Source organism: Eutrema salsugineum, unplaced genomic scaffold (assembly GCF_000478725.1).
Source record: "Eutrema salsugineum unplaced genomic scaffold, Eutsalg1_0 scaffold_13, whole genome shotgun sequence".
NCBI classification, from domain to species: Eukaryota; Viridiplantae; Streptophyta; class Magnoliopsida; order Brassicales; family Brassicaceae; genus Eutrema; species Eutrema salsugineum.
The window spans coordinates 9,323,403-9,344,809 of record NW_006256885.1 but is presented as its reverse complement, the minus strand read 5'-3'; the positions used below and the strand labels follow the sequence as shown (position 1 = coordinate 9,344,809).

At 39.6% G+C, this 21,407-nt stretch overlaps 7 protein-coding genes and 1 non-coding gene across 8 annotated transcripts; all 8 read right to left on the bottom strand.

The window, feature by feature from the left end:
• Positions 1-205: 205 nt before the first annotated feature.
• On the bottom strand, positions 206-277 carry TRNAP-AGG. Its single transcript has one exon. It is a non-coding gene; the product is annotated as a tRNA-Pro (tRNA).
• Positions 278-374: 97 nt separating this feature from the next.
• LOC18024172 (classical arabinogalactan protein 11) lies at positions 375-1,084 on the bottom strand. The gene has a single exon (XM_006408476.2). The coding sequence runs from the start codon at positions 920-922 to the stop codon at positions 518-520; it is 405 nt and encodes a 134-aa protein (XP_006408539.1). The 5' UTR covers positions 923-1,084; the 3' UTR covers positions 375-517.
• A 189-nt stretch (positions 1,085-1,273) lies between these two features.
• On the bottom strand, positions 1,274-3,809 carry LOC18024171 (protein ABHD17B). Its single transcript, XM_006408475.2, has 7 exons — positions 3,806-3,809; positions 3,325-3,329; positions 2,622-3,070; positions 2,430-2,466; positions 2,084-2,320; positions 1,961-2,008; positions 1,274-1,864 (listed from the first exon to the last, which is right to left on the bottom strand). The coding sequence occupies exons 1-7, from the start codon at positions 3,807-3,809 to the stop codon at positions 1,415-1,417; spliced, it is 1,230 nt and encodes a 409-aa protein (XP_006408538.2). The 3' UTR covers positions 1,274-1,414.
• A 61-nt stretch (positions 3,810-3,870) lies between these two features.
• LOC18024170 (protein SIEVE ELEMENT OCCLUSION B) lies at positions 3,871-7,216 on the bottom strand. The gene is made up of 9 exons (XM_006408474.2): positions 6,940-7,216; positions 6,761-6,856; positions 6,159-6,601; positions 5,956-6,065; positions 5,724-5,866; positions 5,377-5,624; positions 4,965-5,226; positions 4,560-4,856; positions 3,871-4,455 (listed from the first exon to the last, which is right to left on the bottom strand). Exons 1-9 carry the CDS (start codon positions 7,183-7,185, stop codon positions 4,081-4,083), a joined length of 2,220 nt encoding a protein of 739 aa, XP_006408537.1. The 5' UTR covers positions 7,186-7,216; the 3' UTR covers positions 3,871-4,080.
• A 2,513-nt stretch (positions 7,217-9,729) lies between these two features.
• LOC18024169 (protein SIEVE ELEMENT OCCLUSION A) lies at positions 9,730-13,052 on the bottom strand. Its single transcript, XM_006408473.2, has 7 exons — positions 12,483-13,052; positions 12,314-12,394; positions 11,755-12,224; positions 11,570-11,679; positions 11,344-11,486; positions 10,746-11,210; positions 9,730-10,628 (listed from the first exon to the last, which is right to left on the bottom strand). The coding sequence occupies exons 1-7, from the start codon at positions 13,050-13,052 to the stop codon at positions 9,966-9,968; spliced, it is 2,502 nt and encodes an 833-aa protein (XP_006408536.1). The 3' UTR covers positions 9,730-9,965.
• A 927-nt stretch (positions 13,053-13,979) lies between these two features.
• LOC18024540 lies at positions 13,980-15,049 on the bottom strand. Its single transcript, XM_006408472.2, has 2 exons — positions 14,457-15,049; positions 13,980-14,371 (listed from the first exon to the last, which is right to left on the bottom strand). Exons 1-2 carry the CDS (start codon positions 14,970-14,972, stop codon positions 14,045-14,047), a joined length of 843 nt encoding a protein of 280 aa, XP_006408535.1. The 5' UTR covers positions 14,973-15,049; the 3' UTR covers positions 13,980-14,044.
• A 216-nt stretch (positions 15,050-15,265) lies between these two features.
• LOC18024539 (E3 ubiquitin-protein ligase RGLG1) lies at positions 15,266-18,466 on the bottom strand. The gene is made up of 11 exons (XM_006408469.2): positions 18,225-18,466; positions 17,322-17,733; positions 17,159-17,243; positions 16,946-17,086; positions 16,739-16,852; positions 16,542-16,639; positions 16,366-16,445; positions 16,180-16,285; positions 15,939-16,066; positions 15,692-15,848; positions 15,266-15,601 (listed from the first exon to the last, which is right to left on the bottom strand). The coding sequence occupies exons 2-11, from the start codon at positions 17,691-17,693 to the stop codon at positions 15,464-15,466; spliced, it is 1,419 nt and encodes a 472-aa protein (XP_006408532.1). The 5' UTR covers positions 17,694-17,733; positions 18,225-18,466; the 3' UTR covers positions 15,266-15,463.
• Positions 18,467-18,955: 489 nt separating this feature from the next.
• Positions 18,956-21,260, bottom strand: LOC18024538 (glucuronokinase 1). The gene is made up of 6 exons (XM_006408468.2): positions 20,956-21,260; positions 20,349-20,498; positions 20,023-20,211; positions 19,830-19,946; positions 19,512-19,672; positions 18,956-19,427 (listed from the first exon to the last, which is right to left on the bottom strand). The coding sequence occupies exons 1-6, from the start codon at positions 21,193-21,195 to the stop codon at positions 19,181-19,183; spliced, it is 1,104 nt and encodes a 367-aa protein (XP_006408531.1). The 5' UTR covers positions 21,196-21,260; the 3' UTR covers positions 18,956-19,180.
• Between the last annotated feature and the right edge of the window lie 147 nt (positions 21,261-21,407).

Below are 21,407 nucleotides of genomic sequence, written 5' to 3'. Positions count from 1 at the left end.
ATTGATTTTTTCTTTTGTTTTTTTTTTTTTATGACAGTATATTGCATTGTATTGATATTTGTAAACTTGAGTTTATGTAGAAAACACCCAAGAAAAAACTGTAAACTTAGATATTCTTCGGATCCTGAAACCGAAACAGAGCTTATACGGTCGTTTGTGTTGTGTGGTGCTTTTCAGAAAGTTACCAAAAAAAAATACGAAAAGAGGGGCGTTCCGAGAATTGAACTCGGGACCTCTCGCACCCTAAGCGAGAATCATACCACTAGACCAAACGCCCTTTCTTGGGAAGTATGCTTTCATTAGATATCTAAATAAACAATTGAGACATCCAAAAAATTAATCAAAAACATAGGGGTAGTAGTCAGTACGTAATATAGCTCCAATTAATCCTTTTGATTTATAATATAAGATCGCATTATAGAAGTGTAGTTAGAATATGATACAGCCTCATCTCATCTCATAATGTCTTCTTACACACAAATGTAATATAAGAGAAGGAAACCCGTTCCCAAGTAATTTAGAGAGAGAAGAAGAAGAATCCGACGGCGGCGAAAGTGCCGGCGATGGAGAGCTTCACGTTAGTAACGGCGCCGCTTTGGGGAGCCTCGGCGGTGGGAGCATCGGAGGATGGACCATCGGCGGAGGTAGAATCTGGGGAGGGAGCTGGAGGGGAGGAGACGGTGGGAGCCTCGGCGGAGTCAGTGGGGGTGGCGGCGGAGTAATCGTCTTCGGGGGTGGGTTCCTCTGCGGCTGGGGCTGATGCTTTCGGTGCAGAGGCTTTTGGTGCGGCGGCCGGAGCCTTGGTTGTGGTCGTTGGGGCTTTCGTCGGAGAGGCGGTCGGAGCTGCTGAGGGTGCGTCGGCTGCGAATGCGGTCGCCACGGCCAATGCCAAAAGGGCAATTACGACAAATTGACGTGCCATTTTTACTTTTTTAATATATTTTTTTTTTTAAAAAAAAAAGGAAAGAGGAGGTGTGTTCCAAAGCTAAAGCAGTATTTTATTTATTTTCTCGGAATACTGCAAAAGCTTTAGATGAAGAAAAAAATAAGAGGAGATGGAGAGGGATTTATATATGTTTACAAAGTTGGGGAAAAACATCGATGGATTTGAGAGAATAATGGAGATCCATTAGCCTTATTTTAGAAATCTTTGTATAGTACTAAATAAATCCTCTAATTGGATTGTAATTAATTACTGGAAATGTAGAAACTAAAAAGTTTTTCCTAAAAAAAAAAAAAACGGTTTTAAAACTGGAGGCGCTGATTTGTTGACAAATAGGTTGTCTGTTGATAAAAATTACAAATCAAATACAAGGAGCACAGTTTGGTTTGTTCGTACATGTGAAGAAGAGTTATGTACTTGATAAGATAGTTACAAGTATTATATTATGATATGAGTAATAAATAATTCGTGTTACTCGGAGCGAACTCTATCCAGATCCAAGCGATCCACACTCTTCCTGCCCCTTTCAACCTGATGGGAGTGGTCAACGCTCTTACGAGTCTTGTTGTCATGGCAGTCAACGCTCCTCCTGGACCGATCAAGATTGAGATTGAGATGGTGATCAGAAGAGATCCTCATCAGCTTGCTGCTACTCTTCTTCTTTGGCGGCTTACGCTCCGTGCTCGGCCTCGGCTTCTCTACGCTCTTTCTCCTATCCTTGTCTGATTGCAGGTCGCTGCTCTGGCGGCAAGGTAACCTCTCAACTGTTGCGATGAACTTGTTGAGGTGTTTGATGAATTCAGGGTAGAGTTCAAGATCACAGTGGTTCCCTCCTTTCACCCAAAGCGGCTCATACTTGTCTTTGCACAGCTCCCATAGTTGTTTCCCATGTCCACATTCCACTACTTCATCCGAAGTTCCCTGCGCACATTATCCTTCTTATATGATGATATAGTAAAATCTAATGTTTGAAAAACAAGAACATGAGACTCAAATTAAAAAGCCTAACTAGCTTACATGAATAATGAGAACCGGGCAATCCACATATGGGATTTTGTCGATATTCTGCAAAAGAAACTAGTGTTTACGAAAAGGCTTTTCATGTCATGGAAGAAAGCAATCAATAGAGCAAGTTTGTACCTTGTAGATGTCGAACCAGTAGGTTTTCTTGACGGCGTACATAACTCTAAGACCGGAGAGAATGGGGCTGTGAAGTACGACGGCTCTCAAGTGAGGCAACCGGGAAGCAAGATCTAATGTCGGACCGCTCCCTACAGACTGGCCGTAGAGGATCACATCTTCCTGTTTAGAGCCGTAGGTTTCTTCTAGACACTTGTAAACAGCTTCGATATCAGCATACGTGTTATGCTCGCTCGCCTTCAATCACCCACAAGAGACAAGACTTGAGTGAGGAGGGGGTTTCATTAGTCCTCCTAAAAGACTCAAAAAATGGAATCAAATGATAGATTGACGATAAAGGACAAACCTTTCCACTTGATTGTCCATACCCGGAGTAATCGTATCTGCAACATATCGCAATCAATTCATTAAAATCAGGGCAATTCCGATCTGAAAGCAGAGAACCCAGAAAGAAAACATCTTTCAAAGAACGAATTTCGAAAAATGTAAAAAAAGAAAGAAAAAAAAAAAAAAAGGTGCAAGGAAGGAAGGAAGATACCCCATGAGATTAACCTTGAGATGGATGCTAAGCTCGATGAAGAGCTCATACATCTGTCCCAGATCGGCGGCGTTTCCATGGGAGTAGAGGAGCGTGGAGGTTGCCATCGGGTGCCTCACGTACATGGCCACGATCTCCGTGCCTCTTCGGGTCGGAAGCCTGTGGATTTCCACGTTTTCTCGGTGGGGGAATGGTGCTATAAGCAACAGTCCGGTGAGCTCGTCGGTGACCACCTTGTATGACGCCGGACTCGGCGGGAAGAAGGCGAACTTCGCCGCCACCGAATCACCCCTCCCATCTCCTTCCTCACTACACCAATTGCATTCCCCCCTTTGCTTTATTAAAAAGATTGAAGCTTTTTTTTCTTCTTCTTCTTCTTCTTGGAAACGCAAAGAGAGAGAGAGAGAGAGTATTAAGCAATAATAACAAGTGGCTTTTTCTTTTCTTTTCTAAATCTCTCGAGACTACTAACTATAGCTTACGTTCTTCTATGTTTCTTTTCATAATTCCAACGCTAAAAATTAGCAAAAGATTCACACTTTTTGACCAATGTAATGTGGACTATGTCAATCTAGTTAGTGGTTAGGTTTTGGGTTATTGTATCTTTGAGATTTCACGTACTGTAATTCATTTCAATATCTATACTATGCTTAGAATAATAAAAACTAGTACAGACCATTTCTGATCAAGATAAGTAGATAACCATTTCTAAAAAAACAAAAACATTAAGATTAAGATTATTTACAGTATCAATTCGTGCTTTATTGGAAATTAAGAAAAAAAATATTTGAGATTAATATGATTAGATGGCCCACAGGTGAAGATATGGCTCAAAACAAGGAAAATAAAACATTAGATTGACGACATGAGGGCCACTGAAATGCTATAATTCAATGGACAAGAAAATGAGATATCAACTACTACTACACGTTAAAACATTTATAAGAAGATAACCCAATTAATGACAAATAATAAATTAGAATATGATATGAGAATATTATAAGTTAGTAGTAATAATTAAAATTATAAAACATTAGAAAAGTAGAAAGCATAAAAATGGTGTATTGTTCAATGTTAATGTCCTTGGTGAGGATCCATCTCTAAATAAAAAGGGATTTAGAAACATTATATGAAGAGGGAATTATAAGCAAATAGTTATTTTGAAGTGGTGGGTCTTCACTCACCCATCTTGACAGCTTCAAAATCCGGTTTTATAATAAAAGAGAAAAAAAAAATTCTGTTATTGAAAATTATTAGGAATACTTCAATCAAACATGTCCACAAAGGCCAAACCACACATGGACTGGCCAATTCTCGTATACAAAGACACTGAAATTATTATAAAATAAGGGAAATGAGAATTCAAATTTAAGTAGAAAGAAAGAAAGAAAAAAGAAGAAGAAGGCGAGAGAGCGAGGGACACGCGGGTACATGCATGGGTAATGGTAGAGGCATGGATCTAGAAGTTGTAGTTCTCGTCTTGGTCAAGGAGCTTATCATCGTGACAACAAGAGAAGGTCATGTACTTCTCCATGGGACGGTGGCACTCGAAGCAGTTCATCTTGTCCGGGATCCGACCGCTCCGAGCAGTGATGTGGAAATCAAAGTGGCCGCATGGTTTCCCGGTCTCTCGGAGAACCTCGTCGTGGTGGTGGTCGTACATTGCTTTGGTGTAGCCTTTGGTGGGGACGTGGGTTTTCCAGGTTCGATCGTAAACGCTCACGGTCCTCTCTATGGCACCGTGAACGATCATCACTATCTCAGGCCCTTTGCTCAGCAGAGCCCATCCTCCAAGCTTGTCGTAGCTCAGTATCTTCTTGATTCCTTGCATCACCTAATTAATTCATGGATAGATAAGAAAACTTGAAAACAAACCCTAGGCAGGCTACTAGTAGTCTACGTACCATCTGTTTAATATATGTATATATATGTAGGTACCTCGTCGTGATCATCGGCTTTACCGAGTTGAATCTTGGAGTACAACATGCTCTCGAGCCTAGCCCAGAAGAACCACATTAAGGCAGGCTCGGTCCAGCTATGGCTCAGATTTTCAGCACTGACCGCTTCACTGATCCGCCTGATCTGTTCCCTGTGGCTGTGGTTTCGTTTTCCGACATAAGCCATCTCCAGCTTCACGTTGGAATCTTTGGCCGTTGCTTTGGCCGCCATAGTGAATCTCCTTATCCAGTCCAAGTCATCTCCTCCGTACAAGAAAATGTAATTATCCGGGTTTATCTGTATTATATATATATATATAGTTATAAATTTGAATGAATCTAGCTAGCTAGGGCACAAATAATACAAGAAATCACAAGAAGAAGAATTTATATGCACTGCACGTACCCAGTTGAAAATGACAGAGTCGATGCCGTCGACGATGAGGTTAAGGGAAAAAGTCTCTCTCCTCCAGAGCTCTTCCTCACGAGATCTAGTGAAAGGGAAAGCTTCAGTTCCCCAAATCCAGATCATGTGAAGCGCATTGAGACTAGCCTCATTGCCTTGTGGGTCAATCACTACAAGTATGGGCTTGTTCATGAAATGCCATCTCTCTCTCATAAACTCCACCACATGTCTCTCTATCAGCTTCGGACTATCCACTGTGTACCTGACCACCCAAAGACAATAGGTACGTATATATATTTATTCAATTTCTCGTTCGTTCCAAACAAGTTTGCTTATACAGTACAATAATATATATGTCTTTTGAATTTGAATGTTATATATACATATATAGATGATAGTGCATGATCAATACCATGGCATTGGTGCACGGAGAGCCTCAAATCTCTTCTGTAGAATCGGAGATCTTTCGAAATCTTCTATAGGATCCACGATGGGAACCCACACAACCTCGTAAGGCATATGGCTCTTTCCATCCATTCCCAACAAGTTCCTCCTAGACTCTGTGTAGATTTGCTCGAAAATTGATAGCTCGTCTTGCAATATGTTGAGGTCAGAGATGAGCAGCAACACTGTCTTCCTCCTCAACACATCCAAGTGAACCTGCAAGATTCATAGTAGATTTTCTTTATATATATTTATGAGCAGTTTCACATTACATGCATGGATCAACTTGAAAGTTGATGTAATATATACAGAAACCTTTCTCTTGGTCAAACCATCTTGCAATGGGGTGGTGTGGTTTTTCGGATGAATCAAGGCCGTGAGAATCTTCATGTTATCAATGTGAGTGGTGTCGAATAGAGAATGCAGCATCTTTAAGGATTCTGAGCTCCTCTGCTTCTCTGCGAAATCGTCCACTCTTAGTCTAATTTGCCAGAAAAGAAAGAAAACAGAGAGATGAATCTGTTGAATATTGAGACAGGCCACAAACCTATGTGACGGTAACAAAGTCTCAAGGTCTCAGAGAGATGGTCATGAATGTTCTTGAGCTTGTTAGCTAACATCGATGTTTCCCATGAATCCATTTGGGTGTTCATCATCCTGGTAAAATCAAAGATATATAGTTGGCGGGTGATCTTGAAGACGCAGTTCAGAGGAATAATAAACCAAAGTAAAGAGTCATATATATCGTACTCGTGTCCCATGGCAGTGATCATGTTGATCTGAGAAATGCAAGCCACGATGCTTCTTATGGTCCAATAGACAGCAATTGGGATTGTAGAGACGATTCTCGACAGCTGAGGATCTTCCAGTGAAATGTACCGATCAGGTAACTCGCTGAGTTCCACTACACACGCGGTGACGCTCTTCATCTCTTGGATGAGATCGTTGAGCCCCTGGGACACAGACTCGAGGGTGACTCTGTTCTGAACAGGGACGAGCTTCAGCATAGCTAGGGACTTAGCGAGCTGGTTCTTTGAGTAGAACTGGACCAGAAGCCAGAACTCTCCGTAGTTCAACGCGAAGGCAGCTAGAGTCAGGACTAGCTTGCCGTCCCAGTGGAAGCTAGATAGGTGTTCAAACACAGACATTGTTATCTCGTGTGCGTCTGATCCCGTCAGAGACTTGTAGGCTATCTGGAAGGAAAAGAAAAAACAATAAAGAAACAATGCAAGCAAATTAATTAGACACATCATAATGTTGCCTGCTGTACAAGTTAGGTCGTAAATCGGGTTTCGGTTGTTACGTGTAATACAATTTTAACAAGAGGGGTAGAGTCCAGAACTTGGCTATACCTCGCAGCCGACGCGATCGATAGCATAGGAGACGTTATCAAGAACGCTCATCACGCTTGATTGCATCAGTTTATCCTCCGTTGGCAATGGAAGCATCTGCGAATTGATCAAAAGTTTCATTATGTATATGTCATACGTCTTAATTATCAAGAATGAAATGCAGGCATTTGAATACTAACGGAGGAGTTGGAGTCGTCGGAGTTAAGAGTGGCACGATCGAGGATGTCCTCGACGAGAGAGAGAAGGCCACGCACTTGGACTTCGCGAGCATCAGGGGAGTGAGTGTGTTGGATCAGTTTCAGCATCATGCTTTCGTCCGATGACATCGTCAGTCCCGTCGTCGCCGGTATCATCTCCGTCGCCGGAGTTTTACCGCTGTGACCAGCCAGTTTCTGTGCGTGCTGTGACTTGATCAGCGACTCCATTGATAATTTTCTTGCTGTGAAGAGAAGCGTGAGAGTTCTGATTGGTGTTATGTGACGGTACCGTGAGGTTTGCCTTAAATACTCGATTTTCCCCCCTTACTTACTATTAGAAACTGAGAATCAACTTCTTTGCTTCTCCAACAATTAAATTACATTTATCTACAAGAATATAAATTACAAATCTTGTTTCTTTCTTCTTCTGCTTTTCTTTTTGGTTGCTTATTATACAAGATACTGATTTTAGCTATCTGTTCCCGTCCTCGTGAATGTCGTTTCTACTAATATATATGTATATATAAGCCTTGTACTATTAAAGTGTAAGCCTTCTCTTATAGGAATATACTGTACTCAATAAAAACTACACTTTAACAAACAAAAAAAACAAACAAACTGCATAGGATGAACTAATCATGGAAGCAAAACCTAGAACATGTTTTGTTCGCTACTTTGATTTGATTCTTATATTTACTTCCACTCATGCCATAGAATTTTATGGATTCTGTCATTTACTTTTGTGTTACTTTTTATTTAAACCACATAAAATCACACACACGTATATATATATATATATACATATATATATACATATATCACATCTCACAGAATAGAATAAAGAGTGAAGTGAACAAAAGGGTGTGAAGTTTGATATATTCTTTGCTCTTCTTGGGGTAAAACTATATATGGAAATTGTTAAAAGCCCAAATATACGTAGAGTATATAGGATAAGGCTAAAAAAAGCAACACTAGAGTAATCAAGGAACTTCCTTTTTTTTCAACAAAAAGAAAGGGGCAACGGAAAAGGGCCACAAAAGTTCTGTAGAGATCCAATCTTACCCCATGCTCTCTTCATTTCCTACTCTAATGACATTAGTAGAAGGGAACAGTGGTGGTAATTAAACTTAAGTAGCAATTTCCATGGAACAGAAGGAACAGTGAAAATAGTTCTTATTGCCCTGGGCGCCTTGCATAAACAGCATCAAACCAAGTAGCTAATGGCTCATAGACTCTACCAACTCATTTGAAGAGGAGTCCAATACTTCTTAATCACTTGAAGAGAAGTTCAATCAGTATGGTCTATATATGGACTTCTTTTTTACAAAGCACGAGGCTTGATCATTTGCTCGTGAAAAGCAACCGAAGCTAGGAGAACAGGTCTTAGAGGACTGACGAGATATATACAAACATCAACGAATGTTTTAGCATCCAAATTAAGTCGATGATTCTGAAGTTGTGTAGACCCATCAGGCCGAGTTTGATGCAAGGTTTCATCGTGTTGATTCTATCCTGCTCAAGCAGACAAGCTGCTCTGGTTGGTAGGAATGAAACATCTCTAGAGAATTTTAATATTGCATGTAATTTTTTATGTTTAATAACTTTGTTTGCTTTTGCATATTCTCGCATTCTCCTTTAATTATTGATTTCATTAACTCTTGTGCGCATTCTCCCCTTCTCCAGTGAGTAGCCCCACCATCGGTTTGGTAGTATAGATTTAAAATTGTTGAGATACTGTATATTTTTAAAAATTTTATATAATGAGAGGGTTTTTAACTACAGCACATTTTGTTTGATTTTGCCATTTTGGTATGTCATCAATGTGTATTTATAAATCATCAATTAAATAACACAACAATTCCCTTACTGTTAAAACTGTACGTTGATTGACGTAGGGGAGATTACAGTACTTTGTTCAAATTTGATAATTAATGCATATTTCATTATAAAAAAAAGATAATCAATGCATCAACTTAATTAAAGATTAAAAAGCTTCTATGGTGAAAAGTTTTTATTGTATTAAAAAAAAAATTAGGATGTATGGAAGTATATGATATTCATGAAAACAAGAAAAAAATGGAAATGATGGGGTAACAAAAGAATGATTTCGTCTTCCACAAATCACAATGTTATGTAATCATTGGAGTTTTCTTTTCTTAAAGGTAGAGTTGTTTGTTTTAATTACTGAAGGCTCCATTGGCATCCAACAAATCTCTGTCACCAACCCCCACAACGACAATCATCATTCATCACCTTCAACCTAATTATCCTTTAATTTGTATTACCCCTTCTACACTAATTAACTTGTTTTGATAAAACTTAATTATATATACACTGCAATCGGCTTCATGGTTTTTCTTTTCTTTAGTATTGTAGACTAAATAACTTTGTTTTTTTATTGAATACATGAAAATATGTTTTGGACTCTAGCCTTACATATCTCATAAAAGAAATTTAATCATTTGATTAAGGTATAATGCCTGAAAAATGATTTATAAAAAATGTAATGTGGCGGATAATGTACAAATCCACAACTATAAATCTTATATAGGCCTCAAAAGCTCTTCATCTTTTGATCGACTGATCCTTTCGTTAGCATTACGATATGTTCATTTTTAAAAAGCCAAATGTTTACTTTAAAGAACATCGTTTATTGTCCCATTAGAAAGTTGATTACAGACGAAGGAAGAAGAAACTCAGTTACTTGTTACTAGTGTTCTATAAGCCTACAACAAAGAAGAACAATACTCAATCAGTTCACTGTTCAAGAAGTTTCAAATACATAAGTTTTTTTATTCTCCAAATCATAAACACACAAATTTTATTACAAAGATTCTGCTTTCACAGAGTAGAAGCAAAAACAATAACAACAACAACAACATCAAGAAGTAGAGAAACACAACAAGAATTGAAGGAGAAAGAAAGAAAAAAAAAAAGACACATACTTTGGTTTTATTGGATTGTTGTAGAAGCTTCGAAATCAACATCTTTCCCAATATTCTCTGATCTCATTCAAGGCAGCATTGGTACAAGTAATACTTTTCCATGGTCCTACGGCACTCGGTGCACTCGACCTCATTGGGTATAATCCCAGCAGTCTCAGGAAGCATGAACCTTGTGCAGTGGTGTGGTGGGAGATGCATCAAGAGATGATCATTGAGTGCTTTCAGAAAACCATGTGTGGGAATATTGGCTTCCCATTCGTTAAATTCAGCCAAACCCTTGGAAAACAAGTTCCCTTTTGCTCGAACCATCAAGTCTGAAGCTTTGCTCACCAGTCCCCACCCATCTCCTTCTCCTCCAAAACCTAACATAGCAACGATTTCTTGCAGAACAAGGTCCTTTTCTTCTTCTTTAAACCCTTCTTTAGACCTTTCTCGCCCTTTGGTTCCGTGAGCTTTCAGCATCCTTTGCTTCGACTCCCACATGCTCTCAATCCTCGTCCAGAAAAACCAGATCTGGAACAAGTCCGGCAATGTATGACTGAGGTTATCTTCTTTGATTGTGTTGATTATAGGTTGGATTCCGTTCTTAGGGTTTCTTTTCCCGACGTAAACCATCTCGAGTTGAATGTTTGCGGCTTTTGCTACATTACGCCACAGACTCGTGAAGTTTTTGATCCATTGCATGTCTTCTCCCCCATAGAGACATATATATTTTCCATCAACAAGCTGATATAAAAAAAAATTAAAACAAAAAAAAAACTCTCTTTATCAGCTGACGTTTAACTCAAGAAACATAAGAATTTATAAATACTCTGTTTTTTTTTTTTTTTCAATCAAGATAACCTGGTTCAAGGAGTGAGGGTCAGTGCCATCAATCAAGAACTCAAGATTCCACTCCTGTTCACCCCATAGATCACGTTCCCTTGCGGTCGTGAATGGATACGCGAAGGATTGCCAGATCCAGACCATGGGGAAAGCGTTGGTGGACATCACTTGACCTTTGGGATCAAGTGCAACGAGTATAGGTCTGTTCTTGAACCCCCACCATTCTCTCACAAACCTCACTGCGGATCTCCTTAACCTCCGAGGCTCTCCAAGAACATACCATCTCATGTTCGAATGAAGTGACTCGAACTTGGCATCATCAGCTTCTGTCCAATAATCTTGAACTGGAACCCATAGAATCTCGAATGATTGCTGCCATGCTTCTGTGTAGAGCGATTCCAGAATGTAGAGCTCTTTTTCGATGTTTTCTAGGTCTGATACCAGAAGCAAAACGTGCTTTTGGGTGAGCACGTTGATCCCAACCTGGTCAATGTTGAAAACAGAGGCAGCGGCAGAAACAGAGCAAATGAGATAAACAGAGACAGAGATAAAACAGAGGAAGAGGCAGAAACAGAGACAGGGATTTGAAAGAAAGAGATTAAGTTTTGTCTTTTACGCGTCTTTTGGAATCACCAGCTCCATGGTACAGAAAGTCAATGGGTCTGAGAAAACGAATCAGAGGTGGAACAACGTCAACGTGAATGATAGTAGTGAACGTCTGAATGAGTTCTTGATACTCTTCGTCGATTATACCATCCTCTGTTAACAGAGCAAAAAGAGCATGACTAACAAAGAGAAAGAGAGATCAACAGAAGTCGTATTTGCATATAATGAAATCTAACCGATGGTCATGCGACTCTTCTTGAGTTGTTCTATCAGGTAAGCATTGATCTTCCTAAGCCTTTCGCTATTCTCGTGTATCTCCGAAACTTCCATAAACGACATGATTTGACTGAAAACGGAGATGAGAGAAACTTTAAAAAGTGTTTTCTTGAAGATCTTACAAAAGCTTAGAAATGGTACTTACTCCTGCTTGAAACCGCTGACGCCACTGATATGAGCAGCGCAGATCAGAACGCTGCGAACAATCCAGTAAACCGCAGTGGGGACATGATCGGTAAACGCCGCAGTGATGTGGTTAGGTGGGAGTTGATAGATCTGGATGATGGTAGTGGTGAGATCAACCATGTCTTGCATCAGACTTCGGGTCTTGTCTAGACGCTGGTGCAGGGCGTTCTGCTTAGAGAAGATACTAGGGAGCTGCTTGATGAGAGCCAGAGATTTAGTGAGCTGATTTGTCGCGTATGTCTCCGCGAGGAGGAGAAAAACGCCGTATTTCACAGCCAAAGCGGCTAGGACAAGGACTAGCTTAGCATCCCAGCGGTATTTGGAGACCAGCGACAGAACAGAGAAAGTTGTCGTATTGCGACTGTCTAAATGAAGCCCTGATGTCTTCATACCGTGAGACTCACCGCCATGAAGACACTTGCAGTCGATCTGTGTCAGAGACATTGATACTTGGGAAATGAGTCAAATGCTAAAAACAAAGGAAGCTTCATCTGAAGATGAGCATTTATATAATATACCTCGCAAGAGATTTGATCGATGAGGTCCGCGAAAGTTTCAAAGGAGGTATGATCAGCGTAGTCCTTGAACACGAGTGACGGCTGAAAATTTTTAAATTGCAAAAAGAAAATGTAAATCAATATCTTGAAATTAAAGTGGATTAATTAACTGCGGCGCAAGAAACAAAACCTTAGGAGCAGGGGAGTCAATGGATGGGACATGAGACTTGAAGATGTCATCAACAACGGAGAGAAGTGATTTGACATCAAAGAAGACCATGTCAGGACTATGAGTCTTCAAAACTCTATCAGCCATCACTCGGTCATCAGAAAGTGAAAACATGGGTCTGCCATTTCTGTGGAAAGCTTGTTTCTTTCCCGGTCCAAATCTTCCACCGAGCGAGTTGTGACCCAGTGATCTCGGAGCCAAAGAATGTCGACTATTGGCATCGAGGAGTTCCTCAGATGAGTGAGGATGATGTGCTGTCGTCTTAGGGACAATGGAACCGATCTGCTCAGTCTCATGATCCGTTGCCTTCTTATGATCCATAGTTTTTGGAGGAGCGGCAACATGGTGATCATCTGATTGTTCACCAAAGGGTTTGTCTTCGTGAGTTCTCGGGGCTAAGGGACGCCTCTCACCTAAGTTCTCTGTCAGCTTCTGCTCGGCGCTGGGTCTTGGGATCAGAGAGACCCTTTTGAGAGGATCCGCCGGTGGGTCAGTGAGGGGTTTCGGGTTTAACTGAAAGCGTTGGGCCATATTTGCGAGGAGGTGAGAAATGTAGGGCTTGAAACGATATGTGAGAGATACGATGTTTTGTTGGTGAATGATTGGGTTAGTATCCATGTGTGGTATATCTATATATATATATATAGGTGAAAAAAGATTGAAACAACAACAAAAAAAGGTGGCAACTTTGAATCAACTTCTTTGCTTCGTCTTTGGTTTAATATTTGTTTTGTGTCTTTGACACTTCCATGGACAATTCCTTCTACTTTGTCACTTTCTTCATTTAGGATACTATTGAAATTTCTTGTCGTCGAGAATCCCAGTCTAATGAATGTGCAACAGTCTTCTTCTACATACATATTAGGACTTTGATTTTTCTGTGGAGTTTTTTTTTAAATAATAATAATATTGAAAACTTGTGATGTCTAAAACTTATCATTTTCAAGATTTATACGTGGTGTTACTAATAATAATAATATCGATTTTTGGTAACTTCATAGCTACTAAAGAAGCCACACATTTTTAAATCGTACATCACTAGCTACAGTGCAATGGATTTTCTTATAATACTTACTTTTGATTAGTACTGTTGTTATAGTATAAAATCAAAACCATGACATAAGCAACTCGTGATACTCGTTGAAGGTACGAGGCTACCTTGCTTGGATATTGTCCATTGTTCATTAATCTACGAGCATAACGAATCATACACAAAACTTGCTATATTGAAAAGTAAAAACTATATATTTTCCACAGTGGTAATCTTTCTTTCAATTATATATTCTTTTGTATTACAGGTTCTTCCAATTTGATTGGTAGCTCAAAATCTAGAATTTGTGTGGTAAGTTTCACCAGCTGGATTTGGTACTAATTCAAAGTTTTTTCTTTTTCTTTTTCTTATCTCTCTTTCAACCTTCTTATCCAAAACCAACTTCTAATATAAGGAAAGAAAAGAAGAAGATAATAATTCACTTTATACTCTTAACATTGAAAGAACAAAAAAAAGCGGTATATATTTTAGGTTACTCATACAGAGGTTTGAAATTCTTATAAGCAATCACAGCAATAAAAGGGTCAGGCCTAGAAGCTAAACCAATTAAACCCATAAGCCAATTAAAAACCGGTTTCTCAGGTCCTCCACCACCACCACCAGCAGGAGGCTGTTGCCGGATGATCTCCGGCTGAGTAAACCCTTCGATAGACTGAAAGTACTGAACGACCAATTGGACCCGGCCGTACTCTGTTCCATCTCTCCAAACCTTAATTGCTTTCTCATAAAACATCCGATTGCTAAAACTCACTATCAACGCACCTCCCGGTTTCAACACTCTATACACTTCCGCAAACACCTGGGGAGGTCCGGTTTAGGAATTCTCAGACATTCAGTATATTTACATATATAAACCGAAACTGGTTTAGTTTACGGTAGTGTACCTTTTCGGGTTGTTGCAGATATTGCACACCGACAGAACATAAAACCGCATCGAAATACTTATCTTCCAACTCGAATTTCTGATCGTCGTTAAGATCCTTGATGAAGAAGTAATCGAGTCTAGGGTTTCTCGCAAGCTCCTGTGCGTTTAGACCATGCCCCACTACTTTCTCGTACTTGACCTCTTCCGGCAGATGGCTAACCCATGAGCTCATCAAGTCTAATACTATCGAACCGGGTCTTAACCGGTTTCTGTATAGATCGGTTAAGCAGGATATGAACTTTTCGTCCACGTGGTTCACGAACCGTGGGTATGAATAGAATTCGCGGTCAGGTTCGACGTTTAGTTTGGTCCGACCTTCGCTGCTGAGTACTAACCGCTGTATCTTACCGGCCGAGGATGAGGCTCGTGGATCGGTTTCATCGGTTTGGTTTGACATGTTAGTGATTCTTGGTCGGAGAACTTTCGGTTTCAGTTGTGTTGGAGATTGTTGTAGGTTGAATCGAAGAGAATCCATATTTTGGATAGAATCTTTGGCTTTACCAAACTTGGCAGAAGCTAAGAATCGTCGTTAGTAGAAAGTGACGAACTTTAGATTTTTTATTTTTTTAATCGAGTAGATAAGTAATGAGTGGTGAATATTGCTTTTGAGCCCAATTTAGTCGTAATGGGCCTGTATTAGGTAATCTATCTAGCTTTTTGCGAATGAAAAGGTTTTGGTGTGATTTGAATCATTTGATATCTTACTTGCTTGCTTCTCTATTCTATGGGTTGGAGAGAAGCGTGTTTTGAAAAAAGGATCCTGACATATCAAGAGAAAACCATATAATATAATGTACCCTTATTATTAGTTTATTACAATCCAAGCAAAACAACTAAAGAAGTCAAGAAATTTGGGAACGAGCTAAGTTTCGGAAATCAATCAAAGAACAAAAGAACACTTTGGTTTATTTTTTGTACAGAAAGATCTGAATTCTCTCGGGAGAAGATGGATTGTACACTGGGCAATTAGTAGAGCTTAATTCTGGTCTGGATGGGTGCACGACAAATCGGACACACCTTAAGATCTGGTCCGCATTCACAACATGTCTGATGGCCGCAACCAAACGCCATGTTTTTGGGATTGCTCAGACATATCGGACACAACTGTTGAGAGGGCATTTTAACAAAACCAATTTAGAAAACCTTTATTTTTGTTTCTTTCAACATTCTAAACAGATTCAACGTCTCTTTTACCTGGTTCTCGTCCATATGCTTGCTTTCAATCGGATAAGTAGGTACACTCGGTTCAAAGCTCGGTATTCGAGAAGTTTTTGACGGGTTGAAGAATGTTGCTCCGCACTGCCCCGGAGGTGGAAGTGGGATTCTCTCTGGGATAGTTCCATTTCTTTGCCTGCAAAAATGTCAGGGCAAGATAAAGTTGACAACTTTCATACCATTATAGCCCGTTTCAATCTTTCAAAGTTTTGATTTGGTTCATTACCCTAAAAGGTTAAGCTCTATCGTCGCTTTGTACTGTGGAGGAATCTCCATGAGAGCAGAGAGTGCAAACTCTGTCTCCTTTCGAGACTGCTCTTTGTTTTTTGACATGATCTCCGTGAAGTTCACAAACTATATAAACAGAAATCGGAGAAATGTCTCAGAATTATCAAAAGCTCGGGCCGGTATGTTATCATCAAAGAATCAATCCATAATGTTACGAGATTGAAAAAAAAAAAACTAACTTGGAAATTATCAAAAGCTCGGGCCGGTATGTTATCATCAAATTCCTGCATCATGTCCCATGGTCCGTCTCCGACCCCAACTAAGACTATTGACAAAGGAAGTGTACTGCAACAGAAAGGAGGGAACTGATTTTACAAAACACGTAAAGAAACCAACTTTATAATGGAATGGCGAAATATTCGCACCTTGCTTTCACAATTGCATCGACAGTCTTCTGTTCCTGCGGACTTAACTGCCCATGTTCCGTATCGACGCTTCTTGTAACCTGAAACGACAAATTGAGTCCAAATTGATATCCTCAGACACAGAGATCAGAGGATCATACCACAACTTAGGCATCAAAATGTGAACTAGTACCTACCTGTCCATCGGCTATAATCACTAACACATGATATTGGCCACTACTCTGCTCAACCACTGTCATGGCCATTTCAATAATGGGGGCAAAAGAAGTCGGTCCTGAAATATTAAACAGAAAAACACGGTCTTCTAAGTACTTAACTTGCGTTATACAAGGAGATACAGAAGGCTAGCGCAAGCCAGATAAGAAAAATAGACCTGCGAGCTTAAGCTGAGGTACAATTTCTCTATAGCGAGCTAGTACTTCCTCAAATCCATTACAGAATCTACCCTCTGGATAGAAACTAAACACGTCTTGATCATGAGTTGATGCTGCAAAGAGATGAAAGCAAATATTGATGATATACTGAACCATAATCTGAACTTGCATGAGATATAATATAATAGAGACAAAGCAGTGATTACCGTCTCCAAAACCATAGCAAGGAATTAGGTTATCCTCGTCAAAGGCGGCTAAAGTTCTTCCTATGATAGTTATTGCTTGTTCGTAAGGATTTAGAGTATTGCTTATATGATGCAAACTTTTCCTATTGAAAGAATTGGCACCTGCACGAAACCAATTACAGTAGTTGGTCTTCTCCTTGGCTAACTTATATTAAGCAAGAAAATTTAACGAACCTGTCCATTCATTGCTCTTGGTGAAATCAATACCAACAATTAAATTCGAAGATTCAAGACCTGCACGCCCTAGAGCCTCCGACACCTGAAATCATTCAGTCACATCGATTTCAACACATTCAGGCAAATCCAACTGTATATCAATCGTTGTCTCAAAACTCACCTGATCTAAAGACGCGTAATTATCAGATATTTTGGAATACCTCCGATCAAATTTCTTCCCGTCACTACCATGACTTTGTGAAGCCTGTGGAGGAGGATAAGGATACGCATAGCCCTCTTGGCTATACGGCGGCTGAAGATGGTGGCCAAAACTCGGAGCTGAAGCCGGAGCCGTAGCCGGAGCTGGAGTTGGAGCCGGAACAGGAGCTGGAGCCGGAGCAGGAGCATAAGTAGGTGCAGGAGGATAGTTGTAGCTATCTGGTCCATATTGAGGATAACTTTGATGAGAAGCCCATGATGTTGATGATGTTGTTGATGATGATGATGATGACGGCTCTTGCCTCCATTCTTCTTTCGAATTATTTCCTCCCATCAAACTTTATTCAGATTGTAAGCAAAAAATATATCAATACCTGCATAAAAAGATTCGGAAGTTAGAATCTTATCCTGCGAGAAGGAGAAGAACAGAATTAAATAGAAAAAAAAATTGAAACTTTTTGTGATCTCAGGAGACCTAACAGAGAGCGCAATACAATTATAAGGTTGAATGGTCAAAGAACAATAGGATCCAGGAACCGCTTACAAGAGAAAAAGAGGTTGAAGTTCTCTTTCTTTAGTCTTTTAACTTATAACAATGAAGATGAAGGAGATTCATTCAATCACGTTACCTGGATCACCGACTTGCCTGCCGTTACCAAAAATTCAACCTTTTCCCAATTTTGAAAGAAAGTAAGAATTTCAGATTTTATAAAACCTAGAAATCTGACGAAACTACTCGTTTCAAATTTTATTTTTCTCAAGTTAAATCAAAACAGAAAATATATATATTTTATTGGAAGATTAACACCAGGGAGGGGATTTTAATCTAATCGATCGAGGACTATATAATATACACAAATCCCACCTTTTTTATGTGTCAACTAGACGACGACGAAGAAGAAGAAGAAACGAGAAGACTATTCACAAAAGCCTTGACAAGATCAGCAAAGGGATCTTTGCTTTGTTGTTGTTGTCAACAGGTCAAGGGATCTTCAATGGTGGATTGAATCACAAATGGAAAATACATTTCGCCTAATTTTTTTCCCTTTTGTTCGAAAAGCAATCTAACCTTTTTCTGTTGTTTATTGTTTTGCTTTCACGTTTCAATCATAAATTTCATTTCTTTATACTTTTGGATCAAATCAGTGATCCATATCACTTTATAAAATTTTATTAGTTTAAATAACAACTCTATCCAGTAAGGCAGGAAACTTCTAAACCCACCCATTATTTTTCCAAAAATTACCCCACCAAGTTATTCTCCAACTACAAAGTCCGGACCAAATTTAATCTCTTCATTATGTATAGTTAGTTATTCAATTGATCATTTCTTGATATATACTTTGCTATATAGTTTTCTTTTTTTTTATCTATTTTTTTAACTACCTATTATCGTCCACATCTTTAAACTTTTATGTTAGGTATAACCGTATAAGTACTCCAAGTAGAAACTAGTGACATGTATCGCACTAATTATCTGTTTTTGTTCCTTCCAAATGATTTCTCAATTTCAAGATCCTTTTTCATAATGTTTATTCTAGCTTCTGTATAAGATATTTTTCACAAATATAAAAAAGTTTTAAATGGAAAACTGCATGAAAAAAAAATAAAACAGTTTAAAGTTTGAAGAAAGGGATAAAGCCAAGGAAAAGACGGGGAACAAAATAGAAAAATATGCAAGAGAAAGAAAATAAAAAAATGAACATAAAAAAAAAGGGGTGTGAGCGCATAAAGGCTTGATCCCCTGAGTTGATGACAAGTACCGAAACAACAAAAGCAAAAGCTCTCTGGAAGTGGGAAGTAAATTCTCGACTCAATCAATCAAGGCTTTGATAAGGCGTGAATGTCGGAATCATTCAAACATGAAGGGGCAATCTTCACCCGCTCAAGTATAAATCCCGATTTCCGACATTCTTCTTCCAAAAGCTTCACCTGAGATGGACCGTCAGGACAGAAAACCACCACTGCTCCTCCACTTCCAGTGAACTTTGAAGCTGCACCAACCCTCCTTGCAACTTCCACCATCTCTATGTTCATTGCTCCTAAGCATTCGTCCCCAAACATCCTCCTAGCATAATAAAAGGCCATCACTAAATGTGCTCATGGAGGTTAGTTGTGTATATACTGCAATTTTATCTCCAAGCAGATTTACCTCCGCAGGTCAAAGTTACGGTTCATAAGCTCCACGAGTTTGGAGTGGTCCTTGTTGAGTAATGCAGTTCGACCTTCTTCTGCTAGATTTCCAACTTCTTCCATTGATGAGATTATCAACTCATCACCGTCTAACCATCTCTGCCGAACCCTGCTATGTACCTGCAGAGTCAGTAGAAACCAAATGCTCATATCAAAGAACATGTAACAGAGACTGAAATATGCGCTGACTTTATTGTCATTTAATGATGGAATCAGCTAGCTTTTCAAGAGTAATTTTCTCTTAAACGATTGTACTGAGTCGGTTAATGGTGCGTACCTTCCCTGAGTCGCTAGGATTCTCAGCATAGATGAGATGCAAAGGCGGAAGGAGAGTGATATCCATAGGAGTGTAAATCCCATGTCCCAATTTATCCATGTGTTGCTTGCTAAAATCCTGCAAAGTGAAGATCATCAAAGTCACAAAGTGATGGAACCAAAGGAGGCTATGTATAGATATGACCGCCACACACCATGTGAACAAGACCACCATACACCTGAGCCACCCGGTCTTGAAGGCCTGCGACAATACCAAGTTCTTTCTCTGCATTGAGAACAAGATTAGGCCGAACTTGTACTTTGATCATATGCCTGACGTTGTAGAAGTCAAGAAGGCAGCTAAGAGCAGCGGATACGATGGCACTAGAACCTGAGAGCCCTGTCTGGAACATCAATACTAGAGCATCAGCAATGTACGACAAACAAAATAAAAATAAAAAAACAGGATTCGAAAATCACCCGCATGAAAACAAATATCAATCATGAAGAAAGGGTGTTCGCAGAAGCAAACTATCTATACCTGCCTAGGGATATTGGTATCGTAAGAAAGAGTGAAGTTCCGTTGATGAAGTTGGATGCCATTATCTTTGCAATAGTTACAGAATACTTTACAAATCGCCATTAGCAACCTTACACCACCGTAGTAACCTTCATTTTGCAAGCGACTCAGCTAAAGGAAGAACAAAAAAATGTTTACAGGTTACCACACCTTGAAATCCAAAAATCCAATCTCAGAGTTACAAGTTTAGAAGCATGAACCACGAAGCGCGAAATAATTTTTACAGGTTTCAAGTGCCAGAAGAAAACCAGTTTCACTATCCAAAAGTAAAAATTCAAGACCAAATCGGGAAACTACCTAAGAAGAAGCTGAAAATACCCAAATCAGAAATATATACACAATAATAGAAAAAGAAATGCATCCAAATCACCCATTTCCAACAAGCCGAAAACCTCGAGAGAAAGGAAAAGAGTCTGAAATTCGAAAACGAAAAATCACCTTGAAGCGTAGCAACATTGTAATCGAAATGCAGATAAGCAGCGATCGATGAAAAGAAATAACACTAATGAGAACAATTGGGTCAGGCAGAGAGAAATTGAAAAAAAAAAATGGAGGAAAGAAGGCGTACGAGATGGTCGAGAGAGGTGAACTGGACAAGATCGTGGAATGGATGAGGCTTGATGAAGAGATGTTCGGACGGCTCGAGCTTTACGGACGCCCAGAAGTTGCCGATAGTGAAGGCTATGGTACGCCCGAAGTAAACATCGCTTGGGTTCCCCAGATATCCGATCCGAGCGAACGACTTGTGCTCAATCGCCGCCGTAGTGTCGCCGGAACCCGTGGATTTCGGATCCTGATCCTGATCCATCTCCCTTGCGCCTTTTTTTCACTTTCTTTTTTTATCCATCGCATCGATTGCACTATTTATTACTACTCCACTTTTTAGCTTCATTCTTACAGTTTAACCACTCATGGGGCCCATTTAGTATGTTGAATTACGCTTATCGGCTCAGATAATGACACGTTGACGGCCTCCAGGCTGCTTGTGTGGTTTTATTTACGCTAAAAGTTTACGTGATA